The sequence below is a fragment of the Terrapene carolina genome, unplaced genomic scaffold (genome assembly GCF_002925995.2).
Source record: "Terrapene carolina triunguis isolate 2854851 unplaced genomic scaffold, T_m_triunguis-2.0 Scaffold95, whole genome shotgun sequence".
In the NCBI taxonomy this organism is placed as follows: Eukaryota; Metazoa; Chordata; order Testudines; family Emydidae; genus Terrapene; species Terrapene triunguis.
Window position 1 is genome coordinate 52,048,468 of NW_020664446.1, and position 12,511 is coordinate 52,060,978.

Consider the following 12,511-nt stretch of genomic DNA (forward strand, 5'->3'; position numbering starts at 1 on the left):
CATCAGGTTGACCTCCAGCAACTGGGACGCAACAACTTCTGAAAGAACAAGGTGGCATCCAATTTGTCATGTCACCATTAACCACTTTGATATAAGGCCCATTCACACCTTTTGTGAAAAACATGAACAGCGCAAAGCAAGGATACAACATTTTGCAATGGTCATAGACAAGCTTGTCTGTCCAATATGTAAACATGTTTATTGTTCTGACATTGGTCTGAACTCACATAAACATGTTGACATATAGTGTTTTCTGAATCCTCATATGTCGACATCGACATAAGAATCCCAGTTCAGGAAAACACTTAAGCATGTGGTCAACCACATCTCTAGCCTGCAACTCATTTAAGCACGGTTGTGTTTTCCTGATCTGAAGGATAATGGCTACACAAGGTGCAAGAAGGTCGATTATCAGGTCCAGTGTGACAGGATGGAGACAGTCTCTATAAGCTTATTTTTTAATAGTTCACCATATTGTTATGCTGTATTTCAGTACTGATGCCAGTACTGAAAAATATTCTCTTCAGGGAAGCCCATGTGTATGAGATATATCTTTTGTCTGTCTTTCCCTATTCTGTATTATCGGTCAGATCCTGCATTCACGAAAATGTGATCTTTGTGCTTCAGGAGTTTATTAGTATCACTGATTCAATGCCACAGATGTGCATGCTTATCTGCTCTTTCTGCTGCATGCCTCATCTGAAATTGCAGTCTACATTGGTGTCCTCATAATTAGTTGCAGTGGAAATATCACCAAGAGATGAGGTTGGGGCTTCATCTGGGGGACAAGCAGCAGCAAAACTGAACCTCTGAGGCCTAAGCACCTCTTTTGTTTAAATAACCTAAGCTCTAATGATTTTTTTTCAAAAGGGAAGACAAAAAAGATAGAATGGATAAACAGAACTGTTTCTTAAGAGGTGGTTTTCTGGCATGTGCCCTGGCTTTTTAAGGACAGATTCTGCCCAACCCTTAAGCAGGTATGAAAGGCAAAGAGAGGACATAAAGAGCTTCATCCCCTACTTGTACCTCATGCAGATGCCAGTGATCATCTCATTGTAACATGAAGGTGTTGTTTCCTCCTAACTTCAACCTGGCACTTGGGGCCTCAAAGTGGGCATGGGATGTTAAGGCTGGGCCAATTAATCCACCCAACCATCATCAAAACACTGGGAGGGAGCGTGTGCTGTGCTTTTGCAGGGTGAAGTAGCTGCCATGCCTGCAAATACTGCCTGGTAGCCCACAGGAAGGATTTCTGGCTGATCCATTACCCCAGCTGCACGTGGTTGCTGCATACACCCTCTAAAGCAGCTGACCTCATGAAGGACACAGTCTAGCTCATCATAAACAAGATACCATGTAAAAATATCCTGGTAAATAACTAAAACTACTCAAACTGTAATTCCTTAATTCATATCTTTTGATAAACATGGCATGGCGAGGGAGAGAGGGGGGAATCATACAAACAAACCAAGGCAGACTATGTTTTATCTTAAGAAAAGCGGGGACTGTATTTGTGTTGTGATTTGAAATTTCCTACCCTGAAGCAATTCAGTTTATTGCTACAATCTGGTCACTCACAATATATTACCACTCTGCTACCCAGTCAAAGCTTTGCCAGGATGAACAGACATGTTCTCCCTTTCGCCCCGCACTTACTCTCCCATCTTCCTGCTGTTAGTTACATCAAGTGTTGCAGATAGATCATTTTTACCCTTCATTATGTGGAGTCCTAAACAAAGACAGAACTTTGCTCCTGCCCAACTGTGGAAGTTTTACAGCTGTGATAAAAAAATGAATAGCTGCTGAGGTGAGAGAAGTCTTCCATTGAGATTTACAAGGAGAGAGGCAAAGCAACTGTCTTGTTGGGATGCCCCATTCCAGCATCAAACTCAGTTACTTGTAGCATTAATTCATTCATATATCAAAACAAGGTATTTCATGTGCATCAACTAATCATAAGAGAAAAATCACCAGCTTGGTAGTCCATTGCTATGCAGATAATAAACTGAGCTGTTTACAAAGCAGGCATTCAGCAAGGAGGAAATAAAAATATTAATAATGGGACAAGTTATTTTAGGTTACTTAATTCATTAATTAGATTGTGAGCACTTTGGGGCAAGGACTGTCTTTTTGTTCTATGTTTGTACAGTGCATAGCAGAATGGGATCTGGGCCATGACTGGAGCTTCGACATACCACCACAATAACTCATCCCTCAGCACAGTTACATCAGGGATGCATTTATTGGTCAAGTTTGACTTGGTAGAGCTTTTACATGAAAGTTTAGGGCCATATCCTCAGCAGGCGTAAGTGGCTGCGGCATCACTGAAACCGATTTATATCAGCTGAGGATCTGGCAAATGGTTTAGAGCATTATTGAGTAAATAGTCCCAACTCTTAAATAATATAACAACATTTATCCAGTACAACAAATGCTGCTTTTATTAATTGATTTTCTAAAAAGAAAAAAGAAAAAAAAATAAATGAGGCCACCGCTTGTATAATGGAATCTATGCTTCTGATACAGTATTATAATAATAGTTCTGCTGGACATATCAAATAGATGCATTGTACCCCTCCCCCCATTCATTATAACCTAATATTTTGCTTTTCTTCATAGCTTTTTCTTTTATAGTTCCCCTTGCCTTTTCCCATTGGTTCAAAAGGATATAGATTCTTTGGGAAATTTCCAACAGAGTCCTCAAATGTGTTATGTGTAGACCTAGCTCTTCCTTTAGCCATTCACAACATAAATTCAGGTCAGTGAAAGGAATAAAATATGGTCTGAACATTGTAGTTACTATACTGCCCCGGGAATGTAGTCTCCTTTAAAAGAAAAGTTCCATTTGTTATTATGTCACCAACTTCTAACCTCTGTCAGAGTGGAGGTGCACCTAATTTTGAACAGGCTTTGAGAAGAAATTTGTGCTTAAACTAGTTCATACAGCAGCTATAACTAAAATCCCTGTTAATTGGCCAACAAAGTTGCCTTCTGAATTTCATTATTAGCACTTACTTATCACATTTTCTTTTCAGAGCCAGCAGTGAATACAGATTTATAAGAAGCAGTGCTTTCAAGCTCAACATTAAGGGCTTGTCTATATGACCACTGAGCTTGTGGCAAGCCTGGGTTGGGGCAATCCCTACTTCACACTAAGCCTCTGCTGCTGCTCACTAAAAGTTCCATAGTGCACTTTGAGCTAACCTGCTTTGATCTTCTACTAGTTTAAATCAGCCTGGGTCTAATGTAATCAATGGAGCTATGCTGATTTATACCAGTTGAGGATCATGTCCTGAGTATTTTATTCTACCAGCAGACTAAGCGAAGGTGGGTTATTCTTGCTCTGCTTAGGCTTCACAAACAGTGCAGTAATGCCAGGTTATAAAAGCAAGGCAGAATGTTGGGAATTTCACTTTGCAAGACAAATATTGCACACAAGTAATTATAACTCAGCATTAAAAAGGTCCTATCAAGTTTTAACTCTGAAATCAAAAAGCACAATTAATATTGTTTCGTTGCGACAGGAAAACATGACACATTATTCAGAAATAACAGCAATGCATTCTCCAGAGCTAGTGGACTGCAAGCAAATCTAAGAAACTGAGTCACCGTTTTGTATGAAAATAAAGTATTGTTTCTAAACTAATGGATTAACAGAACGAGAAACACTACAAGTGCTGTGCCACAGATGTCACATTACCAGAAATTCATCAATAAAAGAGCACAATCAAAGAAGGTATAGGCACTCAATTTCACTTACAACCAGCTTTGCAATGTAAACATCTTGGAGAACCTGGAACACTTGGGCCCCTAGATTATCCCCATTTTTAAGCAGAACCATTACACTCTGGTACACTCCTTGGGGAGTTCTGTTTAAAACTAAGGGCACAATATGGCCCTCATAGTTTACAGAAACTTATGCAACTTGTTCCCTCTTCATGTCTGCAAAATATTTAAAATGAAGGGCTAGATCCACTGCTGGTATAGCTAGGCATACCGCCATTACTTCACTGATTTACACCAGTTGAGGATCTGGCCTGAAATCTTCACTTATACTTTAATTCATCTATGAATAACTCTCTCTGAGTGCATATAAATGCATGAGTTTATGGTGTATGCATACAAAGTCAACATGTATAAAAATGCTTTGAACAGGCAACATTAAAATAGAAATCTAAAACAGAAGACAGCAACATGGAAGTAATACATTCTGAATTTACTTTGAAAATTGAAATGTATTGGGAAAGAAATATTGTTTTATTCTCCCGAGAGTACCTCTTGATTTATTTAAATAACCTGAAACTGAAGCATCGACACATGAGAGATCTAAAAGGCTTCTGTCATGATTGATAGGTTCAGGATATAACTATCTAAGTTTTTAATAAACTAATCTTTTCTAAAGAGTGGGAGACTCATTGTGAACTGCTAATTTCACAGTCTAGCCCTTGATGCAACAAAGCACACGCTTAACATTAAGCAGAGACTAGTCCCATTGAAGTCAATAGCAATGTTGGGCATGTGCTTCACGTTCAGCATGTGCTTAAACCCATCTTTAATCAGCAAAGCACTTAAGTGTGTCACTAAAGCATCAGCTTCAATGACACCAAAGCACATGCGTAAAATTAAGCACACATTTAAGTACTTGCTAAATAAGGATCATCATGGGCTTGATCCTGTACTCTGTATGCGATCCTGCCAAGCACTTAAGCAAGTATTTAACTTTAAGCCTTGAGTAATCCCATTGACATTAATGGGACTACTCACATGCACAAAGTTAAGCACACACTTAAGTGATTTGTAGCACCTTGCAGGACCAAGCCCAAAGAAAGCAAACACATAATAAAAAATATTAAAGCTAATGGAGCCCAAAATGTACTTTGTTCATTCATTTCATAAATGTAGTTTAATTTAAACTGTTTATGATGATGCTTTAAAACATACTAATAAAAGTTACATAATTTGTTTTCAGAAAGTAATGAAGTCTCAGTAAAATGAAATTTCACTGTGATCTTTACTGTAAAGAAGTGAGTATTGCCTTTTTTGTGTGTATAAGGGATGCAGATTAGAAAGATTCTTCTGTTCTTGTTTGCTAATAGCACTGACTCAGGTCCACGTTTTGGCCCATATCCACAGATGCATTATGGTTGCACTATGATACTGCAGCACCAGTTCAACATGATTCTAAAGCCTCTTATAGCCAGATAAGGGAAGATCATAGTGGGGGATCCTCTTGTGCCATGAAGCATAGTAGGCTCCTACATCACCCCTAATACTTGGAGGCCTGGCCAGGGGGAGAGTGGTCATGGCTGGGGTGTCCCGACAGGCAGCTGATACGTTGGTCCTCAGAAGCCGCTGAAGATCTGGGCTTTAATGTGAATTAGGGAAGAGAGGACAGTGAGGGACACTTTCAAAACAGATGCTTCAATGCTTTTCTCTTGTTAAATCATATATACATATGCACAGCATTCCAGCATGACCAATCTTAAAAACATTGTACACATGGCAGATGAACAATAATTTCAGTAAAAAATATTAAATTTGGCTGCAAATGTTCATAACTTGTTACAAATATTGAGGAAAATAATTTTTGGGGTGCTCTGGTGTGCAATCTAAATGGACCAAATTTATCACTGGTGAAAATCCAGTGACAAACATTATTATTGTTTATTTTTAATTAGTTTGAAGCAGGAAGTACAACTTGGCCAGATTGCAGAATGTTATTGTCTACATCAGGAACCAGCTTGACTGGAGATGCTGGAATTAATCACCACTGGAATACTTCTATTAGCAAATTGTCAACGTTCCTTAGGTAAAAAGTAGAGTTGTAAGTACACTTTTTCCCATGGGTAGTTTTTCTATCACTGTTTGATTCAGTTTTAGTGTTTCTCCTCTGCTTAATCATTTAATGCAGGGCTCTCCTAAAGAAAACAATTCTTGGAAAGTTATCACCCCATAACTAGTTGAGTAACTATTCAAGCCAGTATACCAGACAATAAATTGAACCTTTTATTTCTCCAAAAGCATAACCCACATTGTCTGCTTCCTTTTGTAGATATGTATGCATTTTTACTTTTGTTCAGTCATTTTTTTTTTGTCCTTAATGTAGGCAGTGATTTTTGCTGCACCCACTGATATTGCATTTTCCAAATGATCATGTTCTAATAAAGTAAACAAATCCAGCTATAAATGGAAATAGCAACCTTGCTATTGTGACACGTTTGAGAGGTTATGAAATTATTCAAATTCTGAAAGCCAATGTTTGCCCAGGAATATCAGAAAGGAAGGAAAAAACCTCCTAGTTAGTTACCTGAGCATTTGAGTCACTATTTGGGAAGGAAACAATGGTTTTGAAATTTTCATGTTAAACTGAACTGGTAATGTTCTCAGACAAGACCTTAAGCTAGCTATATGTGTTACTCCATCTTTTTCCGTTGATTGAGTTTCACAGCAAAAAAAAAAAAAAATGAGGCATTTGATAGCCGATTATGGACATAACCATTAAATGCTTCTTTAAAAAAAATCAATGGAAAAAAACAGAAGCTGTGCTTATAGTCGTGAATTTAGCCTCATTCAGAGATATGACTTTAACAGAGAATGCTGCCTCTATTATACAGTAGTCCTTGAAACATAAAAGAAAGAAATCATACCATAGGGCTATAGTCACTGTAACATGATCATTGCCTCACTATCAAATAAAGCTTTGCCTTGTTTTATTCCTTTAAGTCATTGGTTCCATTCCACTTTAATTTGTGCACACAAGAAACAAGAAAGAGCTGATGGCAGGTTTTGCTTAATAGCCTTATCCATAACCTTATTTATAAAATATTTTATATATATATATAATATATACATAAATCATATGTATATATTATATATATAACAAACACATAAGGTTAAATTAAAAAAGCCACAGAGCACAGTACGCACATAAAACACAATTCAGTAAACCTGTGCTTCAACTTAGAAACTGTGTGGAAATTTAATCCCTGTTAGAAGGAAAGAGTTCAGTTGTTTTGTTTATTGTTTGCTTGTTTATAGTTATAATTCAAGTTTAAAACATATATTACTGCTTTGCTAATATCTGCTGTTAGATTTTCAAGCCAACTGCCACCATGACTATGAAATAGGGTACTGAGAAGAAGAGAGTGCTGAGGAGAGTAAACTTTTACAGCGACAAATGGATAACTTTACTGCTTTAAAACAAAAATAGTAAAACAAAAATAGAACAAATAAGGAATAAGGGTTGAAATCCATGATTTTTTGTTTAACTGCCCTCAGTCCCAGTAACAGGTCTTCTTTGGCACTTGAGAACGATCACAAGTAGTTTGCCTTTTTATTCATATAGAACAAAATTTACAAAGTCATTCATACATTTTTTTTGTTTTTGTTTTTTGTTTTTGTTTTGTTTTTTACTGACTTCGAAAATTGGGAATATTCAAAATACACTTTTACCCCACTTCATTCTTTCATTATTTACAGATATGTACACGAAAAATGTAAAAGTTTTTGTTTTTGTTTCAGATTGTATTAAAAAGCTCTGCTGGTTGTTTTTTTGTTTGTTTTCATTATATGGATGTTCCATGGGAAGGCTCCATGGCTTCTGGAATGACTCCCCCTGGCACAGACTGAAATGACATCGGGATAGGTGTTTTCACGGGGCTCTGACGAAACAGTCCTCCATTTGGCGATCTGTGTTTACACTGTATAGAGGGCATGGTGGCTGAGCTGCTAAGGGGCAATGGCAGGTTACTACCAGAGGCAGTTGTGAGTGTCCTGCTGGCACCATGACTTGTCTGTTCTGGTAAAAAGGTGGTGACAGAAAGTTGTGTGTTCTGGTATTCGCGTACTGGCTCCAGGGTCTGACTTGGCTGCATGCCACCAATCTCCAAGGCTGAGATTTCAATCGACGCTGGAGAGATTTGCTTGTGGGCTATGTCTTCATCAATTAAACTGTTCATACGTCTGTGGACCTGCTCCAGATTTACTTCTTTATCCTATTGAGGTTAAAAACAATGGAATCAGTCCAAACAAAAATCTGTCTCTCTCCCCACACTATGTGGTGGAAGCCATTGTCACTTAATTTGATTTGCTTAGGCAAAAGCTCCAGGTACCCATAACAACTCAATCTTAAAAACACATACCAAAAAAAAGTCAACTCAGTGACAATCCACAACTGAACCCTTAAACCACTCCCTCTTTGAGGCAAAACCCGAGCTCTGGTTCCACCCGTACACAGTGGAATGTCACACCAACACCTTCCTCGAGCTACAATCTTGTCTGCCAGAACCTCAGTTTTTATTCTGGAGCAAAGAATGAGTTTCTAGCTGTTATGGTTATGAAGAAATCCCACCTCCCAAACGTGAACTGAGTGTAATCGATGCAGAGATGTCAGAGAGCCTGGAACAATAATGCTGGCTGGGAGGTGTGAACTGCCCTATTCGTCACAGTGAGATGAACTCAGATGCTCATTGATGACAACCTAAATATCAACATTGTTAAATATTTCATTTCTCATATCAGAAAAGAGAGGAAGATCGCAAAACTGTACAACATACTGAGCAATGGCTCATTTGGGGAAGCAGTGGGGAGATACAATCACATACTTTTTCACCAGTCAGGAAGGAGCCCAGCCCAAGAAGTCTACTGGGCATATTCAAGCCCCACCAATGGTGAGCCATGCTCAGGAGGTTCATGTGATCTACTTGGAACAGCATCTCATTCATTTTGTTGACTCAGGTGGAGGTTATTTTGTAGGAGAAGCTTGGAAGCGCACACTCACCTTTTTTATTTCCCTCAATTTTAGTCCTGAACAAAATAGATAACAGACCCAATATGACCCGAAGGTTGACAAATATGGCCTTTGTCAGAACAAAGGAAGGACTTAGTTCCAGAGTTGAGGCCTTCCACTGAGATTGCTTTTCCCTAAACTCCCTTAAGGGACTGTCAGCTCAAGCATCGCAACAGATTGTAGCTGCCAGGATAAAAGCACAAGGGGAGAGCTGGTCTTTAAAACACAAACCAGTGAGGGACTAAAATGGGCTGCTTACTGCATCACTACTGTATTTCCCATATGTAGAATGGAAAACAACATAAACTGCATGGCGAAAGCAAGCACCGGGGTGGTGGTTTTATAGAGGACAATGTATATGTAATGTAAGTGGTATTTCATAAAGCAGACCTAAAGTATGTAATATTTTCAAAGTATAGAATTTGATTATTTGATCTCATTGAAATGGTGGCCCAGAAACAAAGCATCTGTTAGCCCACAAGCTCTGGATGATAGAAGATCCCTCTTGTATTCTAGACTTCTAAAGTGGTATTGCGCTCCCATAGTGAGAATGTCTTGGGAAAAAATGTATGTGATCTGCATCCAGACGATTCCCTGGCTGGTGAAATAGTCTCACAGGGCTGTGGGTGGCTGGGTGCTAGGTAGAATAGCCTCGCAGCTTCTCTGTCTTATGCCAGAGAATAACCCAGTCCTCAGTGGCCCTGGGAATGGGGGAATGTAAAATTGGCTCTAGGCCACATTTTCCCTATGGTCCTGTGCCAAAAAAGTTCAGCTGGACTAGAGAATTTGATCCAATTACACAATAGTTCTTCAGTCATCAGCTGCCAACTGTCTGTATCTACAGCTTTTAATTAGAGATGAGCCCAAATCAAAACCCTGGATTCCATAAATTGTCAAACACTAACTTTGTGACTTGGGTCAATCTCTACTTTTCATTACCATTTAATAACTGACTTGCTGGTCCCCCAAAGGCCTGAAGATCAGAACACATTGCTGGCCACAAACCTGCAGGCCTAGCTCAGGCTAAACTCCCATTGAATCTATTGGGACTTTTGCCTAGTTAAAGGCTAAAGGCATGGAACTGATCCAAAGCCCTTTGACATCAATGGAAGGTCTCCTAATGACTTCCATTAATTTTTGATCATGACCACATTTCTGGCATGCCAAACTCTCATAGCTACTCCTAGAAAAGTGACAATGAAGCCTGACACACCACAAAATCATCATCAGAGTATTCAGGAAAAAAAAAATTCTGCCAAATCATTTATATATGTCATCCATTCCCAAATGAAGATAAATCAATAGAAAATTAGAAAAGAAACTTTAAAGACAAAAATAGAATGTACCCTACTTACATTTAATAAGAGGTTTTCTGCTCTTTCAGTAGTGTAGAAGCCCTTTTAATGACTTCCACACTTGAATGATCATTCTTTTCATTCATGAGGTAGACAACACATTAGCTCTAACCTATTATGTGTTCTCTATCACACAGTAGCTGGGTGCCCAAAGGATTTGTAATACAAAGTCTCAAAGGAAGCACTGTAATGCACCACTGGTTTGTCAATTTAGAAAAACCTTGAAAAAATGGACTTGGCGTGGGGGAGAGGGGAGATACAGTCATTGGACTGACTGTTTATATTGTAGCAGCCACTAGGAAGCAAATGCTGTACTTAAGATGGCTAAGTTGTTTTCATTAGAACCTAAACATCCTACTTGGGTCTACCAGTGAAGGTCACTTGCAAGCTTTATCTAATTCAACATATGATGAGCTACCTGCCTAGCTATGGTAATTACAGAGAGCTTATTACACCAGTTCTTCATGAGTTGCCCTGGACTCCTATTCACTTGAGGGTGTACTTGTAAGGGGCTGCTGATTTGGGTCTAAAGAGCAGAGGGCTTGGTTATTTGAGAGACCACTGTTGTTGCTCTAATCAGCTGCAAAATTAGAGTGGAAAGAATGCTGGAATTTTTCCCCCTGAATAGGTGTTCAGATTCAAAGATTAATCAATTTTAATTTTTCTGTGTTCCTGATCTGTTCATGTTCTCTTGATTTCTGCTAGCGATCTTATTCCTGTAAAACTAATGTTAAGCAAAAGTATACACCAACATTGATTAGTGGTATTTTTATTGTAATATTTATAATTCATTCTGTGCTGCTTTGTTACCTGAGTCAGGAACAGAAATAATGTGACCGGGATAACTAACCAGTGGGGTGAAAATGGTAAAGTTCTAATTAGGGCTGTCAATTAATCACAGTTAACTCATGCAATTAACAAAAAAAATAATTGCGATTAAAAAAATTAATCATGATTAATCGAAGTATTAATCGCACTGTTAAACAATAGAATACCAATTGAAATGTATTAAACATTTTGGATGTTTTTCTACATTTTCAAATATATTCATTTCAATTACAACACAGAATACAGAGTGTACACTGCTCACTTTATATTATTTTTGATCACAAATATTTGCACTGTAATGATAAACAAAAGAAATAGTATTTTTCAGTTTACCTCATACAAGTAGTGTAGTGCAATCTCTATTGTAAAAATGCAACTTACAAATGTAGATTTTTTTGTTACATAACTGCAGTCAAAAACAAAACAATGTAAAACTTTAGAGCCTACAAATCCACTCAGTCCTACTTCTTGTTCAGACAATCGCTAAAACAAACAAGTTTGTTTACATTTACGGGAGATAATGCTGCCCATTTCTTATTTACAATGTCACCAGAAAGTCAGAACAAGGCATTCGCATGGGACTTTTGTAGCGGGCATTCCAAGGTATTTACATGCCAGATATGCTAAACATTCATATGCCCCTTCATGCTTTGGCCACCATTCCAGAGGACATGCTTCCATGTTGATGATGCTCATTAAAAAAAATAATGTGTTAATTAAATTTGTGACTGAACTCCTTCGAAGAGAATTGTATGTCTCCAGCTCTGTTTTACCTGCATTCTGCCATATATTTCATGTCATAATAGTCTCGGATGATAACTCAGCGCATGTTGTTCACTTTAAGAACACTTTCACTGCAGTTTTGACAAAACACAAAGAAGGTACCAATGTGAAATTTCTAAAGATAGCTACAGCACTCGACCCAACGTTTAAGAATCTGAAGTGCCTTCCAAAATCTAAGAAGGATGAAGTGTGGAGCATGCTTTCAGAAGTCTTAAAAGAGCAACACTCCAATGCAGAAATTACAGAACCCGAACCACTAAAAAAGAAAATCAGCCTTCTGCTGGTAGCATCTGACTCGGATTATGAAAATGAACATACGTCGGCCTGCACTGTTTTGGACTGTTGTCGAGCAAAACCTGTCATCAGCATGGACACGCGTCCTCTGGAATGGTGGATGAAGCATGAGGGACATATGAATCTTAAGTGCATCTGGCATGTAAATACCTTGCAATGCCAGCTGCAACAATGCCAGTTCTCACTTTCAGGTGACATTGTGAACAAGAAGCAGGGAGCATTATCTTCCACAAATGTAAACAAACTTGTTTGTCTGAGCGATTGGCTGAACAAGAAGTAGGATTGAGTGGATTTGTAGGCTCTAAAGTTTGACAATGTTTTATTTTTGAGTGCAGTTATTTTTTGTACATAAATCTACATTTGTAAATTCAGTTTTCATGGTAAAGAGATTGCGCTACAGTACTTGTATTAGATGAATTGAAAAATACTATTTCTTTTGTTTTTTACAGTGCAAATATTTGTA

The 12,511-nt window shown here is 38.2% G+C and overlaps 1 protein-coding gene across 1 annotated transcript in view; it reads right to left on the reverse strand.

Moving 5' to 3' along the window:
• Positions 1-7,516: 7,516 nt before the first annotated feature.
• Positions 7,517-12,511, reverse strand: part of GRID1 (glutamate ionotropic receptor delta type subunit 1) — an 800,331-nt gene continuing 795,336 nt past the window's right edge. The window contains exon 16 of the mRNA XM_024209390.2: positions 7,517-7,994. Within this exon, the coding sequence (XP_024065158.1) occupies positions 7,566-7,994 (429 nt within the window). The 3' untranslated portion in view covers positions 7,517-7,565. The remainder of the gene's footprint in view (positions 7,995-12,511) is intronic.